The 22,350-nt window shown below is 41.9% G+C and overlaps 1 protein-coding gene across 3 annotated transcripts; it reads right to left on the bottom strand.

The window, feature by feature from the left end:
- Positions 1 to 758: 758 nt before the first annotated feature.
- LOC309450883 (beta-1,4-galactosyltransferase 3-like) lies at positions 759 to 15,158 on the bottom strand. 3 transcript variants are annotated; one of them, XM_082074068.1, is made up of 7 exons: positions 15,093 to 15,158; positions 14,358 to 14,811; positions 7,133 to 7,368; positions 6,072 to 6,262; positions 5,420 to 5,542; positions 2,395 to 2,499; positions 759 to 1,429 (listed from the first exon to the last, which is right to left on the bottom strand). In XM_082074068.1, the coding sequence occupies exons 2-7, from the start codon at positions 14,593 to 14,595 to the stop codon at positions 1,288 to 1,290; spliced, it is 1,035 nt and encodes a 344-aa protein (XP_081930194.1). In that variant the 5' UTR covers positions 14,596 to 14,811; positions 15,093 to 15,158; the 3' UTR covers positions 759 to 1,287. The 3 variants fall into 3 exon arrangements, with proteins under 3 accessions (XP_081930194.1, XP_081930193.1, XP_081930195.1); XM_082074067.1 differs by lacking the exon at positions 15,093 to 15,158 and adding an exon at positions 14,914 to 15,080; XM_082074069.1 differs by lacking the exon at positions 15,093 to 15,158 and adding an exon at positions 14,908 to 15,080.
- Between the last annotated feature and the right edge of the window lie 7,192 nt (positions 15,159 to 22,350).

The raw sequence follows: 22,350 nt of genomic DNA on the forward strand, positions 1-22,350 counted from the left end.
TTAACTAACTGTTCCAGTATGCTGCAGGGTTTCTGTTAAAATCTTGATTGGAGCACTTTCCTTACTATGTTGTACCTAACTGTCTTTGTGCCTGTGTGTTGGATATGCATCCCTTGCAGGCAGATGTGAAGCAAGGGTTGGGAGAGTTTCTTTTAGGACACAATATAGTAAGAACTCCAAGACAAAAAGCAGCTTCTGCTTGCTATAATATTGAAGAGTGGTCATCTAGCTGGGTGACACATTATTCCAGCTGTAAAGAAGGCTGAAGCTTTAAATAAATTCTTAGCTTAGATGCAGCTTTTTCCACAAACAGGGAATTTTAGTATCTGCAAGTTACAAGCAAAAAATACCCTCTGTCATGCCTGCAAAATAATTGGGCCCTGTAGGCAGTGCTAATGACTGACTTTATAGAGAAAGAAAGATTACAGAAGGAAGAAGGTCTGTCAGGTAAGTACAAATGTATTCCTGCCAAGGTCACAGCTCTACTGTTGGCATGTTTGTTGTTCTCAGTGTTGTGGTTTTCTTTTTTTTCAAACAAGTATTTGTTGAAGACAGATCAACCTTGAAAGATAATTAATGTTTGGACAACAGCTGAAATACTAGATTAATTTCCCTACTCTGAGCAGGAGGTTAGACTTAGTGACAGCCTCAGGTCCCATTCAGCCTGAAATACTTAAACACTGGTGGATCAGGCCAGAAAAACAAACAAAAAACCCACAGAGCTCTTGTTTTATCTGGTTTCAGGGTAACTTTCTCCTTTATTTTTCTCTTATTAAATATTCTAGAAAATCTTAACCCAAACACCTAAATCATTTTTTTACTCAAATTCACAAAAGATATTTACAGACCTGTAACTGGCTTCAACGCTTTCTCAAAATACTGCACACTTCAGAGGCCCATCTGACAGAATGGCTTACATCCCAATTAACACTTCAGTAAGAAGCAGGACAGAGCTATCCAGGCTGTGGAACAAAGGTTCAGGAAAACTTGCACTAACTTACTGTCAAGGAGACCTCGATCCCCAAGGGCTGGGAGGTGGGTCTGGCTCAGTAGTCTGTGCTTTGACAGGTTTTACAGTAAGCCACATCCTGTTTATTACCTATTATAGCCTGTTCCTGAAGCCTTTTCTTCTAAATCTTAAACAGTCAGAAGAAAAGTGAAATGCATGAAAGACAAAAGGGTTAGTCCAGGGTGGTGCAGACTCCACACCACAACAGGAGGTAGAGGCTGAATGCCCATACACATGTGGCCATGCTGAGCCCACACTCAGCTTTTGTTCTCATTCTCTTAAGAAAATGGGGGAACATAGCCTATGTCCACAGTGATGTTGGTATACAGAGGATGCTTTGTCCTGGAAAGGAGCTTGAACTCCAGTGAATTCATTCCATCATCCTTCCATGTTTTTCTGGTGTTGTGTCGGGAAGTAGGACTGAAAAATGAAGAATACCTGCAGTTAGATGAACAAAGGTGATGGGACAAGGGCTTAGCAGATGAAAGGTGTTAACAGAAAAGCCCCAAGAAAATTCTTCTCACATGATACAGACTAGAGAGAAGACTTTTTATAAGACTAAACAGATTAGTATAAGATCACACTGAGTATTCTAAACAAGGAGGACAATTTGGACCACAATCTGATCAGAGAGGGAGACTAGTGTGGCAGCAACTACAGTCTGCAAAAAAAAAAAAAAAAACCTAAGAAACTGGCACCAGCTTAGAGACCTGGGAGTGCACCACAGAGGCTCACAGCAACGGTGTACAGAGGCTGCTGTAGGTAGGTTTTAAGACAGGGTTGCTATGGAAACCTGAGTTTTGAGGTGATAGAGGGAAGGCTGCACTGTTGGTATGAGAAGCCTCCACAACACTTGACCCAACACCCTCCCCTCTAGCTCTTTTATGTAAAACTCAGTCTTTTATAAAGTCCTTCATAGCACTTATGTCTTCAAACTATGCTGCTTTCCACTATTTTAATGGCACATTGTAAATCTGCACAGATTGAAGAGCAAGTTTTTATTATATGGAAGCTGTAACAAAGTGCCTCTTCAAACTCAACTCACCCTATTTATAAGACAGGCACTCTTGTTTTTTAATTTTATTCCCTGAATAAAGTGATGCTTAAGTCTGATATGTGTTAGCTTCCTAGCTAGTATATGTCCTTAACAATAGGAAAAAAAAGTAGGAAACTAGGAGAAACCCTTCAAATGCAGAGACAAGAACAGAATGATCTGGCTGAAAACTGTCTGGGAGCTTTCTTTAAATAGCTACATTAAAGCAGAAAAACAAGCACTGGCATTACATACACCTACTGTCTGTTCTGAGGAAGATTATGGCGACAGTTAACCTACCACAAGGCAAAGAGGAGCCTCCTAACTGCCCCAGGCCCTCAAAACAAGTTACCTTCTCCAAGGCTCTTGTGTCTCTGTCTCTTGATTGTAGTCCATGACTTTGTAGCGTCCAAGGTGAGGTGGTGTCCGGACTATTTTCATTCCTGCTAACTGAATCCTTTAAAACAACAAACAGAATGTTTGCTTAGGCATAAAGATGGCATTTCTCGCCTTAGTTATAGGAAAGTTCAAAGTCAGAGATAATTTTCAGTGTTAATACAATCAAAGCAAAATGCAGAAGCTGAAGGAACAAGTTGAACACAGTGCCATGTTGTCTTCTCTAGTAGGTTCTAACCAGGCTTGGGTTAGAAAGCTCAACTGCAACACAGTTCAATGGGGTACACAGGATTACAGCAAGCAGAGAATGAACAACAGCATAGAGGGCATGCAAGAGCAATTCCCATGAATCTGACAATTGAGTTATTATTTTCACTTCCTTGTAAGAGCAGAGCTTGTACTGCCTAGAAGTCTATTACCTAAACTTAAAACAAAACCAAACAAAATCCCACAACACAACAACAACAAAACCCACACACAAACCACCACAAGACAAAACAAACCAACAGGCAAAAAAAACCAACCCCACACAAACCCAAAGTGGTAGTTTCTGAAAGGAAGCCAGTCCTGAGTTTAAGATCAAGCCTCTCTCTGTTCATTGAAAAGTGCCATTCATTCAGACAGCCTGATTAGAGGACCAGCTTCATAAAAGATCAGTGATAAATACAGGCACCAGCCAAATACATGTGAGCTGCTGAGCTGCAGGACAGATAAGAAAAAAAGTGAACTGGAGGCTCAAAATTCCAGAGCAGAGCTCCTAAATCCAGCATTTTGAGTGACTTTCAAGCAACCCATTGCTGATGGCATCTATGCTAGTTTAACAAAAAGTGCCTGTAATAGTGCTAGGGCTACCAGGCCTCTGTTATCACAGGGCAGCTCTTAGAGAAAATTCCTGTGAACGTAACAATGAATGTTTGTTCAGTTGAGATTATATAACTGGCATGTTTGCAACGTTCAATTGCCTTCTCTTGAGATCTGGTACAGCAGCAAGTTGTGCTGAAGCAAGGATGTTATAAAGCTGAAAGAGACTAAAGAACTGAAAATATTTCTTAGTCTAGAGCCATCAAATGATTACAACACTTCATTGACAGTGTGACATACTATTATTTCAGACAAGGTTTGTTTTCTGAGTATAAGCTTATTGCATGCTCAAGCAAAATCAAGAAAAAGCCAGAACACTAAACTAGCTTTGCAGTTACAGATTTTGCATTGTAAGATTAAACTAAAACCATAATATGAAACTGTTAACACACTAATTTACTGTTAAGAACCCAACATACCTCCCTGTAGTTGATAATGTTAACACGTAAGTGGTTCCAATTAGTGTTTTCTTCTACTAAAAGGTAGATCCTGATATTTGCTAGGACTAGTATCATAAAATACTGCAGTTTGCCGACTATAGCAAATGTAGTGAAAAAAAAACCATGCTGGCTGCTAACTGCTGTAATACACAGTATCCGAGGGAGGAAAAAAATTAAAATAATAATAATAAAAAAAAATAAAAAAATCATCTTTACACAGGATTTTTTTTTTACATTTCCCATGTCCAATTTCAAATAGTAATTAGATTTTGTTGCTATGTGGCAAGTGCTTGAGCACCTCCAAAACCAAGTAGGTGCACCAAGCTGGCCATTCAAAACCAGCCACCTCATTCCTCACTTTTCCAGGTTGAGACTTCAGTATGTGAATAAATCATTAACAAGTACTGTCCATGGCCTCCATATACCTATGGGTGAGAACATTGCTAATCATTTATACGAGGTTTTAGAGAAACAACACATGATGTACTTCCCTTCAAGAAAGGGCTATTTTGGGATCTACATAACCTACTTGCCGTAAGAGGTTTCTATAAGGAAGTGCATAATTGGCATGACTCTGCCACTGGGACTGAAAACTGCATTAGGTGCCTAAACCAAGAACAGCTGAATAGACCCAGCATTGTAGTGTTTGATTTACAGATCTATTTTGCTGGCATTCAATTTCTTTAGTAAATGCCCAATCTCTGAACAATCACACACCCATTAAGTTAGCTATCTCTGAATGGAAAAGAAGGAATTCTGTGTTAGAAAACCTGACTTTAAATTCCCAGAAGAATACTGCTTTGTAAAAACTCCTATGGTTCTTGAACAGAACATTCCACTGAAACTGTGTAACTTGTCACACTGTGCAAGACCAAAAAAAACACACGATGCCTTTGTTGTCAGTTTAGTTTTATAAACTCCCCGTGAGCTTGCTTCAGTGCAGGATGATGAAGGTGCACAGTGCACCTACAAAGCCGAATCAAAAAGCTACAGCCATGATTTTGTACTTGAAGAATTCACATTAGGCACAGTAGCTGAAATTAAACTCATTGTATTCACTTCTATAGCATGCTGCTGCCATGGCAACTTAAGTGCAAGGAAAAAAAAAAAAAAACAACAAAAAATCAGATTCTGCTGTCACCGACTCATGATAGTACACAGGCTTCTCCATTACCCAGCACTGAAGAGAGAAGTTAGAATTGTGTTCCTTAATTCCAAGTATTGGTGATTAGATAATATTTGGAGCAACCTAGATGCCCAACATAACTTAAATTCTCAGCTGTCTGAGAATTAATAAGTACCTTCTTGGTTTTCTTATTCATCAAGCTTACAGATTCCTTCCTTCACTTGGTGCTGTTCATGTCAGTGGGGTCACTTGTCAACTACTGGTGGTTACAAACCCTTGGATGCACTCCAGGGCAAATGAAGGCACAAGGATTTAAAGCAACATTCCACCCTCCAGAGTCTGAGGAAGGCTTTGTCCTCCCAGCACACAATCATTACATTCGTAGACTCTGAGCATCTTCTGACATTAATCATTCCCAATGCCAACAGCATTTTGGATTTTAATGATACTGCAAGCACACTAAGTAACTGCATCTTAGTTCCTTTCTTAGGCTAATGCTACATGTTTCACTGCCCAGACTAGTCCTATTTTAAGCCTGCCCTGTGCATTAGTACCTTGTAGCAATGTCATCATTTTCGCCACCACCGCCCCAGTATGTGTTTGGAAACCCATTCATCTTCATGTAATGTTCTGGAGTCAGAGCAGATACGCCACCAAAAAAGGACTTATATGGAAGACTGAAAGAGGGGAGAAAAAAAAAAAAAAAAGGCATCAATATTGAAGGCTGATATCAGTACTCAACAAACTAACGTGATCCAAGTCACACATACATTAATCACATGCCTTACAGTCATGAAGAGCAAAACCAGTGTCATTTCTATCATGTGCCATCTCCCCTGTTCTTCCCCCACCCCCTAGACCAAAGTAAAGCTGGTTTTGAAATTCCCATCTTTGGTTAGTTCAAAATACTTGCATCCTATCACACATCTTCTACATAATCCAACAATTTCCACCCTATGCTTTTATTCTGGACATAAAGGCAAACAGAAATCTGCCAGTCATTTGGCGCCGAGCTAACAGTGAAACAGGGAACTGCTGGCAAGGAACTTTTCAAGGTTGCATACTTAGAGCAATAATACCCTTTTCTGGGGAAGTCACTAGTGCCAAACAAACAAAAAACCTCTTAAAGATTGTATCTTTCACTGTCCCCACACAGAAAGTGAACAAATTAGGACACATACACCCCCCAAAAATAGAGTCACCTACGTGTACTGAAACTTATCCATGGCACTAGACATATGCTTGGGATAGTATTCATCGCAAACATAAAGATTATAATCATTTTCAGGCACTAGGTCCACGTCGTGCAGGAGAAGGCAATCCCAGTCTTCATCCTTCATGGCTTCCCGGACACCAACATTGAGCAGCTTTGCTCGGTTAAATGTACCATTCCCCACCTGGAAAAGAAAACCTACATTTCTTCACCAAAACAACAAAGAGGATAACTCAATTAAAATTTATGTTAGCAGAAAAGCCTTATTCAGTTGAATAACACTGGAATGAATCAATACTGGCTACAAACTTGAAACCCCAGACTACGAAAATTTTACCCACTCTCTTTACGATAATGCTCAGCAATTGTAAGCTTTGCTGTGTCAGGGGTTACACTGTGGCACCCAAAGAAGGCTGACTTTTAAGAGAAAAGTCAATCTGCAGGTGTACTTCTGCACTTTCACATTTTTCCCCTGACTACTGCTTATAAAAGCTTAGAAATGAGAGAACAAATCTTGGTCACAAACAAAAAAGCTTCTCCCTCCCAGTCAGGGATGAATCTAAAACTTGCTCTCTCAACTGTCATCTTTTGCAATACCAGTCCAGGTCAGTTAAAATGGCTGTTTGACCTGCACAAGTTGGGCCACAGCAGGGTCAGGCCAAATGTTTTTATTTGATACAAACTAAAAATATCCAACTTCACTTCAGTATTTAGTCTCAACAGTTTTGCTTAATAGCCACAATGACATGCTACAGACAAACCACAGTTAGCTCTTGAACAGCTGAAAATACAAGTTACCACATAGATAATTTTACTCCCCTAGAAGACAAAAAAAAAAAAAAAGGCAGATCAGTAACAGAATTATAATCTTGACAAGTGGTCTGATATATCAATAATTAGCAGCCACAGAGATGGGATAGCACATAGCTCATGTGCTCTTAACCCCTGCATAAAACAGTACTTCCACACTGGAAGATTCACATTTCTTGTTCAGAACATAACCCTTAACTGGGAAGCTCAGCTCTGCCACCAGGCACATCCGATTTAGATTTACCTGCTGAATCAAGTAGATACTGTAGCTGAGCTGCTGGCGCTGCAAGAAAGGATGAATGTAGTAGAGAAGATGGCGAAGGTACTTCTCCTGGTTCCTGTAGGCTACAAGGATGGCTGATTTGTAGCGGGCCACGCAGTGGGGTGGCCTGTAGAGGCCACCAGCCTGAACAAAGGGATTTTTTTTTATTATCATTCTTTCACTAGGGAGCACTCTGAAGGTAACAGTCAATGGACCAACTGTAAGGAGAGACAGAAAAAATAAAATAAAAAAAGATCAGTGATGTTTCTCAACCTTCATTCAAACCCATCAGAGCAGCTGCATATGTTTACTGCTTAGGAGATCAGCCCTACCACAGAAGAGTTAACACCACCATGCAGATGTGCCCACATGATGAATTCCACCACTGGCTGCTGGTCACATCCCCACAGCTCCACACCAGGACAGCAGGATACCTGCCAGAGGCATCCCCAGTCCTGGCACAGCCAGGAAGTCTCACCGGGCTCTTTGCGCAGCTTGCCTGTTCCTGGTATCGGCTCCCTGCTACACAAGCAAACCTTTTGTCTTGTGTTGCTTAGGTGGGATCCTTGAATAACTGTATTCACTGTAAGAACAGTGTTGAAAATGAATCAAGATGAACAGATGTATCTGCTTTCACTACCCATATGAAAAAATTCTCTAAGCCTCTTTCAGAAGAGATTCAAGGAAAAAGATGTCCAAAAGGATTTTCAGTAGGCTGGAGAAGAAATAGTTTAAATCCTGTACAAATACAGATGCTCTAGGAAATGTTAACTTTATCTTTTAAAAAGTTTCAAGTTCCATTTGATGTTATAATCACATGCCACAATGGCTGTATTTACTATATTATTTAATTACATACACTGTGACAAGCAGGCAGTACTTCAAAATTCTGGGAAAAGCAGATGACACAACTGAGAAAGAAGAAAGACATTACATTTTCAGGAACATGTGCAGGTTAGCAAATGAAACTAGATATGATAGTTCTTCTACTCAGCACCTCGATCTTAAACACTAAACATACTGGCTATGTTCAACAGTTTTTACCTAATTAAAAAAAATAAATCTGCATTTTTATATTCTTCCATTCTTCAGACAGAAAAAGCTTGACAAGTCACAAGTAAGAAAACCAATATAAAGTGTCAATCACCATTTTAGCACAAGCCTCATATTGTTATAATATGAATAAACAAATTCTGCAATTATTTAAATGTCTGTCCTTCTGGGTAGGGAGAAAAAGTGCCAGCACTAGCAGAAGAGTTATATTTATACACAAATCAGTGTTTTATAGTTTGCAACTACTGTCAGCTTCTAGGAAAATAAAGTACAAATGCAGAACAAGATTAAAATCTATTACTTAAATGAACTAGGAAGAAATCTTCACCTAAATCACAATTAAAAGCTGACAATTTCAAATGACAGCTTAGGTAGGACCAACAATTCTCTGACAAGCCATGCTGCTGAAAGATAAAATATTTATTTTGTTTCAGAAGCCAGTGAGGCAAGTTTTTGGGTTGTTTATGTTTAAATAGCTATAAATAAGATTTCCTTCCAAGCTCAGAGTGAATGCTATGGCTGTCTAAAAGCAAGTTTTCAGTATCTTGTAAGTCAGATTACCTCTTAAACCACTGAAATAATTTATTCTCTCAAAATACTTCTGATAATGAAGCCTGAGACAGAAAGAGCAAATATTTAAGCCTGTTGTTTAGTAGCTTTCATTTGAACAGGGAAAGGTACAAGTGTGTTTTAAGTCTAATTAACTGTTTAAGCAGGGTGAGTCCAAACAATAACTTCTTCAAGCCCATCCTACATTCTCCTACATTCAAGTCTCTGCTACAACTCTAACGAAAAAAAAATTGAGCCTGCACTCATCCACATCCTGTTTAACTGACAGAAGGAAGCAACATCCCTCCATGGGTTTCTGGGGGTTGTTTTTGTTTTTTCTTTGGAGCACTAACAAGGCTTAGGGACTAAATTTGGCATAGGATTCAAGCTGTCCATTCAGATCTGGGAAACATTTTGCTAGTACGTGGAAGTTGGTATACCTCACATTTCTGATAGGCAAACCTATATTTGGGGTCTCCTTTCCCTCCTCGAGTAACCCACAAAATGGCATTTCCTGAAGGTTAGTCTGAACAGCCACTGATCTTATTCCTCATGTTGTCAAAAAGTTCTAGCCACTGTAAATCCAACTTCATGTTTGTTTTTATTTGCTTGTTTTTAAAATGAAAACCTGAATTTTGCTTGTCAGCAGGATCTTGCAATAGCTGACTTTTAAGTATTGCTTTTCAGTCCTTCCTTAAATATCTAAAATGCACAGGAAATTTATTATGGCTGTGTTACCCTCAGCAGGAAACCGGAGTATATTGCCACACCTTTGTGCCTGAAACAGAACAGTAGTTCTTCAGAGAATCGTGCTGCGGGCCCATTAATCTAGGTCACCCTTATGGCTAAGATTTTATGAAGTTATTACCTACTTCTATGCAGACAGTTTCCTTTCAGCCTTGAAGACCATGATGTTTCAGTCCAACATTGTTTTTAACCTGTAGTTTATGTTGCTTTTTAGATTTATGGACTCCCTTATTATCAGATCTTTTAACTTAAGCACCACTGATTTGATGACAACTGGAGCTTGCCTAAAGAAATGTTATATTCAAACTGGATTTCAACTGAAGATCATTGCTCTAAGGAAAATATAAGAAAGGGAATTAATTCCTTTTGTTCTCCCACAAAGGCAAGGTTTTGTTTTCCATAATACAATCAGGGCTCTTTGTACAGCACAGTAAGATTCTGTAACAATAATCCTTAAATTACAAAAAAATCATATCTAAATTTGGACATGAAGGTATAAGTAAGATAATATGCAATGTTTCCTTCTATACCTAAGTATATGATTCATGAGGGTAATACCTGCATCTTTCAGGTTTTTCAAAATATCATGCACTCCCAAGCTGCCTGGCTCCATACCTCAAACAACTCAGCTCAGAAACTCAATCTAGTATACACCAAAGAAACACAAAAAAAAAGTTAGTCTGTGATTTATATCCCCCAAACCTCTAGCTGTCATACCTTCCTTGGCTACAAACTAAATTCTGGCTCTCAGGTCTCCTTCCTGTCCAACTAACAAAAGGCTAATGCACTGTAATCTAATTAAATTCAGATATGAACAGAGCAGTTACAGGCTGGCCCAAACAGGGAAAAACAACACTGCAGCTTTGGGAAAGGAGGAACAACCCATCTTAGGGTAGAAAGCACATGATTCCAGTTCAGACAACGTACAGAATGAACAACCTGAAGTGTCCAAGCAATTTCTCCATAGCCTGGTTCCTAAACTCTTTCTGTGCTTGTACCATCACAGGAAGGGTATTTGACTAATATGAAACTTCAGTGTATAAAGTTAAAACTCACAAATTCTTGTCTGTATTGTTAGCTGGTACTAGTGACAGCATACTCTCTGTTTGCTTTACTTTCTAGGCAAAACGTTTGACTGCTGGGTGGGATCTATGGATCTTGAGCAGCTCTATTCCATCTTAAGAAAGAAACATGACTTCTAAACTTCTTGCTACACATTCAGACTTAGCAGCTATAATTACTGAGTTCAACTAGAATAAGCAGAACTTACACAAGCTAAACAAAAGGGAACAGTAGCATGCATGAATATCTCACTGAAAAAGCACAGCACCACACAGTATATTAGTAGTCATATTTGTATAATTCTACCACTGCTTGAATGAAAGAAAAACACAAACAAAAACAAACAAAAAAAGACAAAAAAACCCCAAAGCAACAAAACAACAGCTGTAATTTAAGCGCCAGTTTCTAATGACAGAATACAAGGCTGCCTCCAATGCAGCTGAAAATAAATCTCAGCATTACCACCTTTTTACTTCTCTTTAAATCCAAGAGAAGAAACTCTAGTAGGAGAACATCCATTAGAAAACGTAGCAGGAGCTGCTCATTACCACAACAGATGGTCACACTCATGAAAAGGTTGCAACAGATGGGAGTGAAAGGCAGTAAATACTATAAGAAAGGCTTGGAGAAAAAAAAAAAATAATCTTCCATAGCATGAGCAAATTATAAGCAGCAGAGTTACAGATAAAATATTCAACTCTTTGAAATCCTCAAGGGCCAAACCAACTTGTTCGGCACATACCATGCATGAAATAAGGTACCTCTTATAAACAAACAAAACCAACAACTGAGTCTTCTAGCATCAAGCTTCTTCCTGGTAAAAGATGAACCAAACCAACACAATTTGTGTGCAATGTGAACAAGTCAGATTTTGAATTTAAATGCTACATTATTAAGTTTGAGTAAGCACAACTCTAGCCTATAAACACTTCATTTTTGGGGTTTTTTTGTTTGTTTTGTTTCCGAAAACAAGGGAAAAAGAAACAGGCAACTGGTTATTTGTGTAGAAACTTAAACCTTTAAGGGAACTGGAGTAACTTATTCACAATATTAACAAAGGCACTGCATATCTAGTACAACGCTTTCAAGTTGTCAGTCACAAAAGGTTCAATGGACACCACTAAGCTTTATAACAGTAACATGAGAGTCACTAAGAGTCCAGTTCCTCCAAGGCAGAGATGTTCAGCAATTATCCTTTAATTCTTACTCCACGCCCCTGGAAGAAGCAAGATGCTATAGATTCAGGAGGCAGGAAAAAGACAGATGAACTGCAAGCTGATCATACATTCAAACAGTTATCAAAATGATCTACTATATACGTAAGTGGAAAAAGTGCTGCACTTCATAAATGAAGTCCTGATGCAGAAACCATTTAAGCCATTTGGCATTCTTCCAATCACTTTAACACGTTTTGGAGTCGAAACAGTGACTTATTACCAGCTCCGAATTGGAGCTGAAGTCCTCAAGAATCGATTTGAAATCTCATTTAATGGAGTTTATGAAATTAATATTAAAAGGCATTGTCCTCTCAGATATAACGCTTCGAAGAGAGATCAGTCCCATGAGAGAATATGATAACAACCAATCAGAACATTTATAAAGTATTTATGTATCTATTCATACACGCCCATCACATACAAAGTGCAGCTATCTTGCAGAGTAGCACACATTTCTTGAGTAAAACAAACAAAAAAAAAAAACCGCAAAACACCACCACACCCAGAAGAGGCTGGCATATAGTAATACCACAAAGAATAGTTTACTTCTTATATTTAAAGGGAAATTTCATCAAGTAAAAGTTAAGTTGTAGTAGAACATTCATTTCTCTTAAACTGCATCTATATCAATACTCCAAATTATGTATTTCACAGCAACAATGCTTCATATGCTCAGTTCTATTTTTTTTATGCAGCACATCTTCCACAACTACTTTGCCTTTTTTTTTTCCCCCCCTCCCAGTCAACTTACTGATTGTTTCTGTCTGTAACATTATATTTTCATTTCAGCTCTGAAGTACCACGTGCAGGCCAATCCCCTTGTTCTCAGCATTTTCAGGGATGCACAGGAGGTCTTAAAAAGATTTCACGGCTCTCAGAACATTGATTAGTGTAATTTTACTCTGTGTCTGCCTCCACCATATACGTCACTACTCTTGCTTATCTGATGGTTTGTAGGCAAGCTGCACAGAATTGCTCCTAGTTTTTTTTTTTGTTTGAGACCAAAGCTTTCTCAATTGTCCCTTTTCAGGACCATGGATTCTTGTCAGTAGTGGATATGAGCAGGGTGCAGGCACCTTTCTGCTGTTCTTTTTCAAACAAAACAATTAAGTTGGAAACTCAGAACTGTAGCTTCCCAAAAGAACTGATAGGCTGTAGCCAGTGATGAACAGAGCCTACAGTAAGACCATTCCAACTGGCAGCTGTGCACAAGGGGTCTGTACTGTTAGTATGCTAGTATTTACTTAGTTGAGCTGTTTCCAAGGGAAATGCTGAAGCACATACCCCAAAATTGTCATACAATTTCATCGTACATACTGGATGTGTTTAATTTAACACAGGAAGGAAGATGCTTCTCAAAAGAACAGGCATCAGTATGAATATTGTAGCCTAAAATGGAGGCTCATCCAAAGCATCTCAGTGGAGTTCTCTAACCAAAGTAAGCAACTTGACACAAGATGTAACACCAGTGGTAGCTTTCCACAATACTTCCACCTGTGAACAAAGGTCAGCCATTTGCTCTTCCTGTGCTCCATGTGTAGTGATGAGCTTTCCTAGAACAGCAGGGCAACTACCAAGTAGTGCTCTAAGACTAGTTATATGCAATACTCACACATACAGAAACCTGTGCAGTATGGAAAAAACAGACAAGAGTAACTTACTACACAGCACTCTAAGAAGCAGGCAGCCCCAAACTACCCGTAAGTGCATGCTGACAGAACTCATCCATTCTTGGCTGGCTGAGTGGAACTGATTTGCTAGTATCAGAGATGCACCACTTTACTACCAACAACATTGCTTTATGGCTTTGACTTTGTATTTACTTAAAGTTTCTCAACTGTTTTACTAGTGCAGCAGCTGGATGAATGCTGCCTCTAGGATCAGCTCTAATTTTGTTCTAGTGTAAATACAAGTTGACCTGTGACCAGACTTTAAAGGGCAAGTTTTAAGCCTAAAGGATGCGTGGCAATCATAGGCCAAAAACATCACCATGAAGAGCAAGGTGCCAAGCTACATTCTCATACGATCAGTATTTAAAGCCAACTTAAACAGTTAACTGGGTCAATTTATAATGAACTACAGACTTGATATAAGACTGAGACAAACCAGGAGTTAGGGTGTCAGAGGTCAAAATAAGGCAGTTACCAAAGTATAATCATTGGTGCATTTTATACAGGTCTGCCAACAAAAAAAGAAAAAAAAAAAGAAAAAAAAAAGTGTTACTACCTTGGTATTAACACCATGCACTGTTTTCATCCTTGTTCTAAAAGTAGCCAAATCCTTAATATTATAATTATAATATAATTATTATATAGTAATAATATATAATAATTATATTTATTATCCTCATTATTTATTAATTATTAATTATATTACTAATAACAATATAATTATAATTAATATTTTATTGGTATAACCAATAAAAATGAGTTCATCAGCACAATAAAGTTTTATCAGTGTAATTATTACATCAGTATACCACTTTTAAACTGGAAAAGTTTGAAAAATATACAACTTTAAAAGTGTTCAGCATTATCATGTACCAAAGCAGTTATTTCAAACTATCAGTTCACACCTACCAAATATTGGTGACTGCGCTGAGCAGTATGGCATGGCTTCTTCATTAGGAGCTTGGGTGAACAAGCTGAGGTTTGTATACACGTCATGGGTTTTTGAGTAATCCAGAACCTGATGCGAGTCTAAAAGCCCACGAAACACATTTGAAGGTCCGCCTCGGTAGAGTATCAGAATAAATATTGCTTGGAAGACAAACAGAAAGAGCAGAAAACAAGGATTTTCGACACGGGAGAGGGACATAGTTTCTAGCCCATGCTCTGGAATCACGAGTGGTGAGGAGCTTCACTGCCTTCCACGGGCTGCCGTTCTACGTTCTGGGCTGCATCACTGCGTACGAAGACCTCCTTCTTCCTCCTCTTCAAAGTTTGTGAGGCGGCAGCCTGCTCTTCTGGCACGGCTTCATCAGGACCCTTGGCGCCAAACCACCCCTTCCTGCTGCAGGCTCTGCGAGGCGGACTGAAGAGATAAAAAAAAAAACAAACTGTACAAGCCCACCCAGAGCAGAAGAGCCACGGGGGCAGCGACACCGGCTCAGCGGCCGCCCTCTCACACCCTTACGCCTGCCTCCGCGGAACGGGCTCTCTGAGGCAGAGACGCCCGCGGGCAGAGCGGCACACGGCGGGACAGGGCGGTGTGTGGGCAGGCGTTGACTCTCCTGTAAACCCCTCCGGTGGCTGCCCGCAGCCCGGCCTCCCCCCGCTCCGCCCCGGACCGGGATGAAGACGCGGTGTACGCACGACAGCGGCGGCGCGGCCGTTTCCGCCCAACGGTCACGCAGCAGCACCCGTGGCCACGCCCCTCGCCTCGCCCCCCGCGGTTTGCATGACAGAGAGAGCCGGCGCGCACCCCCTCCCGCCGTCCGGCGAAACTACAGCTCCCAGTATGCAAAGCGGCGCCAGGGTGGGTCTGGCCGTGCCGTGCCGGCGCACGGCATGCTGGGAGCTGTAGTCCACCAGTTTCCTCGGGGCCCCACGCTGTCACGGCCCTCGGCTGGGGTGGCCGCCGGGTAACGGCGCTCTGAGGAGGAGCGGCGAGCGGTGGGGCGGGTGCTGAGCTCCACCGTGGCTCTTTCAAAGCACAGCCGCAGTTCTGACTCTGACTTGGTTATTGAGCTGAGCAGAAAGAGATGAACTGTAAGGAATGGCCTCAGGTGGCGCCAGGGAAGGTTCAGATTGGGTGTTACGAAACATTTCTCTCCCTGGGAGGGTTGTAAAGCCCTGGAACAGGCTGCCCAGGGAAGTGGTTGAGTCACCATCCCTGGAGGGGTTTAAAAGGTGTTTAGACGAGGTTCTTAGGGACATGGTTTAGTGCTAGAGTTAGGTTATGGTTGGACTCGATGATCCTGAGGGTCTCTTCCAACCAAGATAATTGTATGAATACACTCTACCTACACTTGAAGGGTCTACAGCAGCATAGCCTGCACAGCGAGGAACCTCCTGTCACAGCCTCACAGCCCATTAAAATGTTGCCTTTTACATCCATCTCTTTTTTTTTTTTTTTTTTTGGGTGATTTCTTAACGAGATGGGACTTCCAAGATTGTGCTGTCAGTCCGTCTGCCTGTTCTCATAACCGATTCTTAATGTGTTGCCCATTTTCACTCAAATTAGGCAGAGGAAAAGAAGTCTTAGAGATATTAAATTCCTGCAAGTCTTCAAAAATAGTCAGGGGCTGGGTTTGCTCTAAGGAGGGTAGTCAAAAGGAAATTTGTGGCTGCGAGAGGGACAGGCACCCCTACCTCAGCATCCCCTTATCTCCAAGGTGTAGCCACAGGCTGGGCAGTCAGCTCCTGTCTCACCCAAACCAGGCAAAGCACATGCTGCTTTTTGTCCCCCAAACAATGTGGCATGTTGTGCTGGTTTTGACTGTGATAGAGTTTGTTTGCTGCACAGTGGCTAGCGTGGGGCTATGGTTTGGATTTGTGCTGGAAACAGTATTGATAACATAAGGATGTTTTAGTTATCACTGAGCAATGCTCACACAGAGCCAAGGCCTTTGCTCTCCTCGCACCACCCACCAGTGGGTAGGCTGGGGGTGCACAAAATGTGGAGAGGGGGCACAGCTGGGACAGCTGTTCCAAACTGGCCAAAAGGATATTCCATAACATATGATGTCATGCTCAGTATATAAGGCTGGGGGAACAAGAAGGAAGGGGCGGGATGTTTGGAATGGTGGTGTTTGTCTTCCCAAGTAACCATTACATGTGATGTTGCCCATCTTTCCTGGAGATGGCTGAACACCTGCCTGCCTATGGAAAGCAGTGAATGAATTGCTTTGCTTTGCTAGCGTGCATGGCTTTTGCTTTGTCTATTAAACTGTCTTTGTCTCAACCCACAAGTTTTCTCACTTTTACCCTTCTGATTCTCTCCCCATCCCACTATAGGAGAAGTGAGTGAGTGGCTGCATGGGGCTTGGTTGCTGGCTGAGGTTAAACCACGACACATGGGAAACAGATGGGGGAGAGAGTGATGGCATTTGTACAGGGAGCTGAGAGTACTCTTGCTTCAGAGCTGGACTAAGATGTAAGGGACACATTTTTAGCAAACTTGACCTCAGTCATTCTGTTGTGCAGAACAACCCATTATTCAATTTAAGTGGGTTGCTTAAGGCCTGGATATAAATTGTAATCATTTGACATCTAATTTTAAATTAATTGTTTTTTAAAATAAAAAATGTAGTTAATGTTTATTTTGCCTGTGCAAAGTCTTGCTTTCGTGAAACCCACCCAATACTGCTGCTGCTGCAAAAATTGCTTTTCTTGCACATCACTGTGAGTCTCTACTGTTTATATTCTTCCTGTGCCATTCCCTCCATGACCATGGCAAACCCATCCTCCTTGTCTTCTCCTCCATAAAACAAAGCAACACTCTCTTTTCTGCTGAAAGCTCCAGTGAGTACAATCCCACAGACAGGAAAGAATTAATCTCTGCGCCAGTGGCGACACAAACAGAGGAACCAAGATTTTTGTGGTGTGAGCTGGAGTTGCAGATAGCAATTGTTTTAGAGCCTGGTACTACTTCATGCTTTATGCTTTATGCTTTGCTTGCAATCCTCCCTTGGGTCACAGTAGGAAATTGCACTGTACGAATAATTTGGGCATGGCTTGTCTGCTTCCATATTTCTCAAAGACAGGGAGAAGCTGGACCCGCTGGAACTGTCCTGCACCAGCGGCTCTGTTAACTTCCTTGCAGTCAGGGCTTAATTGTACAAATTGTCACCCTGTGTCACTTCCTGGGCAGAAGAAGCAGGTCAACTGAAAATTCAACAGCCTACCCCAATATGTATTTTTACGTGCGTGTATGTATGCTCTCATGACTGGAAAACTAACATGCAAGTAGCCAGATCAACTATCTGCAGAAGAGCTGAACAGCACGTGTTTCTGTGTGGGCTGTGAGAGCTGAATCTCCAGGAATTACTCCTTCGGGAGCCTTACAAAACCAAATGCAGTTCCTCCTCTTCCCCTTCAGCCGTCATCACTGAAATGGGTGGGTCAGAAACCACCATGACCTTTTTTCTCACAAGAGATCAAGTATGAACTGGAGAGCAGAGTACAGATAAGAATTTCATGGTGCCAGTGTGTCCGAGCCTGTTCAAGGTCACAGTGCTCCCGTTTTCAACTGAGCTGTCAAAAGCTGTGGGGTGTTTTGAATTAAAAATGAATAGGATTGCTTAAATGCAAAAAAAAAAAAAAAATTTGACTGACTACACCAAAGCGTGGGAGGGAGGTGGCGGGCATTTTAGCAAACACTGTGCACAGATTTATTGAGGGCAGTGATGGAGGAAAACAATGTGAGGCTGGATCTGTAAGAAGCAGGCACCAGGCTGTCTTCACAGTCAAAGGTCTGCCTTTCTCATTTTCACGTCTGCCTGAGAAATTAAATTGAAAGCATACCAAAAAAAAAAAAAAGAAAGAAAAAAAGGACAAACACTGTCTTCAACAGAGCTTGAAATTAAGTTTGTGCAAGAGCCTTTGGATTGTCCCAGGGGAGGGGGCTTCCCCTCCCTCCAAGTGTAATTTCACCTCCAATCAGCCCTGAATGTGATGACGGACTGAGAGAAGTGCCTCGCACCATTTAATAAGATTCATTCTTGCTTGCTTTTTTCCTTTCTTCTCCCTGCCTTGTTTCAAAGGGCCTGCACTAGATCCCTGTTGAAACTGCAGCAGAGTGCTCAGGCAGTGATGGTAGAAATGTCTTATTCACTGCCCTCCCCACACTCAGGGCTTCTATCATGGGAAAGAAGAAGGTAGCATTAATCCTTGCACAGGCATTGCAGAGGCTTTCAGCCACCATGGTCAAGCAGAGCTGTCCCTCCTTTTTGAGGATGAAAGCTTTTTCTAGTGGGGTGGGCGTTTCAGGTACCTTTGGCCACAGCAGTTCTTTCTCAGCCTTTCAGAGGATCTTGGATCTTGGCTTGTAAACTTAACATTGCACTTCAGGTAACACATTTCTGAGTGTAATTTTTTTTATTACACAGGAAAGAATTTGATTGGTACTCTAGTGTGTTAAATTTTTAGCAATGCTTCCTCAAAAGAGTCTTAAAAGTGCTTCCATATTTCTGGGAGGTGGGTCCCTCCTTCTTAAAAAAAACCAAAATTACAGATTGCTGATGTGACACACCTTGGCCAAATAACAGATTAAATCAGTGAGAACATTAGAAACAGAACCCTGGGTCTACTAGCTTCTCTCAGGCTTGTGGATTAGCCAAATAGCTGCACCCGTTCTCTTCTGGTCTGGAGAAAGAAGGAAGAACTAAGAGTTATTTCTCTACCTGATCCCATTGGACTGCCCTCTAGTGCCCCAGTGAGAGCTCATACATTTTTCTCTGTGGGTTGTAGCTTATAGGTCCTGGCAGAAGCAGGGACTGAAACAGTGTGCAGTTTAGGAAGACGAGACCTTGTAACACCTTAAGGTTGCACTTCCTTACCCTGTTGATGCTGTTCCTGGGTGTTTCCACCTTACCCAGAAGATGCAGTGGGCTGTATTGCAGAGGACCACAAGCTTCTGCCCTCACCTGCTTCCCATCACATGCTGTCCTAAGCAACTGATCCTCCTCCAGGAGGAAGGAAGTTGAAAAACATATCTTGAGAGGCTTTGTGGCCTCCAGAACCAATTGGGAGAGACTGTGGCACCACATTCTTGCAGGACATCCCTTGTATCTTACCATACTGCTGCCAGGAAAGCTTGTCCTGGCTCTTCCCAGAGGGGCAGACAGTGTGCAGGAGCTGGCTGGCCCAACAGAGCTGGAGTAGATACCGTGCACCCTGCAGAACAGACCTCATAACATCACCAAGTAGACCTCCACAGAAATCCAGCAGCCCACCCACTGCCACCAGCAGCCTTGTTTAGGCATGACCATGCAACGCAGCTTGCCATTGCACCAAGACAGTTTGCGGCACCTTTCCCCCCTCCCTTGTGATGGAGAACTGCCTGCCTGCCCTGTGTTTTGATGGCCACCCACTTCTGAGCTGTGGCCGGCAGCTTTACAGAGCAATCTGAGTAGGGATGGTCACCACATCACCCCAATGACAGCTTTTTGCTAGCGATGCCATGGGCCTATGGAGTTTAGGCTATATTCTCCTGTCTCCTTCTGCTTCCTTCTTCTCCAAAATGCAGGCACCAGTCTCAGGGACCTGAAATGTTTTTGCTTGAGTTTCTCTTGTAGCATTTGGGTCGGGTGATGACTGAAGGAGCGCCATTGAAATGAGAACAACTAAAACTGATACATTCTCCATTACAGAGTCCGCTGTGTTTTCCTGGAAAATAAGTAAGCACTTAGGCTGCAAGAAAAGACAATAATCCAATATTGTACTATTCACATCATATTTAATAACGCTCTAGTAACATTCAATATAAATAAATAACCATTAAAAAGTACTTTCTTGACATTCTCTCTCCTTTGTCAATAGTATTTTCTGCAACAGGAAATGTTAGTAATATTTATTGGTTGGTGAAGTGGATGAGTCTCTGAGAATATGAATATCAGATACTAATATGCTAGTAAAAACCAGGCGCTGGGATGCCTTCTCTTCTTTAAACACTTCAGGCTTGATCTGCAGCTTCCCTCATTATTACATTCACTGCGTTCACTTTCTCTGAAGCCTGTAACTTTGACCACTGCTCCACTCCTGGGCTCTCCCACTCAGCTCTGCTCACAATCAGCCACATTAACTCGTGGTGTCTGTTACTCACCTCCCCTGAGCTGATATGCCTTGGCCAGCAGCAGTCCTTGCTGTCCTTAGGCTGCTCAACAGGGAAAAGAATATTTGTGCTGAACAGCTCTAAATGTCTGCTAGCCTGGAATATCAGCTGTGCACATCCACGCTGTCCATACAAGGCCTCAGTCCTGCACAATTTAGTGACTGACAGAGTTTCTTGATTCACAGAAACTCTTCTCCACCCGCAAGAATGGAGACGGTGCGATAGTGCTGGTCATGAGAGCAGGCTTCAACCGGCATAGAAATGACAGTATAGCGCATATCCACATCCCCAGTGGGAAAACCAGGAATAATAATTTTGCTTTCTGATAGGGATGCAGAGAGAAGAACTCTCTAAAAACATGGGGGGACCCTGTGTGAGGTTAAAGGCCAGGGAATTAATCACCATATTCCTTCCTCTTCATACAGGCAGAAACCCTGCCCATCTCGGAGGGGAAAATAGAGGATCATAAATCCTTTATTCACTCACTCTTGTTCATTCAGCAAAACCACAAAGAAGGGGACTTAATCTTGGTTTTATGCTGGGTGAAAGCACTGAGCCCACTTGCCTGGTGGCAGGGCTGGATTGCCCAAGCCCACTGGAGTGCAAGGCCTGTCACCTCCTGCAGAGGACAGGACACAAAGCTCTGACCAATGGAGAATGAAAAGTGTTTTGTAGATGCTGGGCTTCCTTCATGCTACCTAGTGCCAGTATGCCAGACCCTTGCTCTGCAAGGACCTTTTTAGGGCCCAGAGAAGACACTGTTTTCATGGTCCATTCAGTATTCCTTCATGCTGAGATAGCTGCAGGGTGGCCTTGTGGTGCTGAGTGTGTTCATCCAGAAAGACCTTGGCATAAGCCTCACTAAGCACAGTCTCCATTTCTCTATTTGCTGCCTATTCTTTGCTTTCTCCCACCTCCCTCTCTGATAAGAGGCACCTCATGCCCTCTATCCCCTCCTGTATTTTAGCCCCCCTCCTATAGCAGGATGCACAGCTGTGAGGGAACACAGACTGACTCCCTCTCTCAGATACTCTTCAAAGAGCCCCCTTCATGGAAGCTTGCTGAGATCCCGTGAGGGCTATCTGCTGCGTGAAGCACTCCTTTGCACATGTTTTTACCTCCCTATGTTCGCTTGGTAGTCAGAAACTTAGTGCCACCCCCGTCTCTTGCATAAAGGAACTGTAATTTCCTTTGCTGTACTCCCCTCCTTGCTGTGTTTCTGATTATTTTGCCAGTTTAAGACACCATTGTAAAGAAACCCCAGGGAGCACAGAACATATGACATTCATTGGTGAACGCTAGGCTTTACTGCTCTGTGAGAGTCTGCGGCGAAGGGTGAAATATTCTATCTTCATGAGCATGTCAGGTGATCTAAGCTAAAAAACCAAAACTAAACAAGGAATAGGCAAAGAAGAATTCTAGTATAAATAAATCAAGAAATAAATAAGTCTACTGCCAGCCCAGAATTTCTTGGGCAGGGAATGATGAAATTGCTCATAACTTTCCCCATCTGTGAAATCCTCAATATGTTTTGAATGCCTAAAACCTTGTTTCTCACGGCCTGAGTGAAGACGGTTTTCAAGATGTGCTCAGAGGGGTTTCTGGGTCATTCAGGGAATCTTCCTGGAAAAGTCACAGCAACATTGCTCCCCACACACACACATGGTACCAACACTTGTGCTTTTAACCCAGTGCGTCCTTCCTCTGGTCCTCATTTGCCACCTTCTCCTTTGTGGGCTGCCTTCCTGTTTTACTGAGGGAAAGGGAAACCCCTCCACACGACACTGTCTCATCGCT

This window comes from Streptopelia decaocto (genome assembly GCF_964273445.1).
Source record: "Streptopelia decaocto genome assembly, chromosome: 1".
Lineage (NCBI taxonomy): Eukaryota > Metazoa > Chordata > Aves > Columbiformes > Columbidae > Streptopelia > Streptopelia decaocto.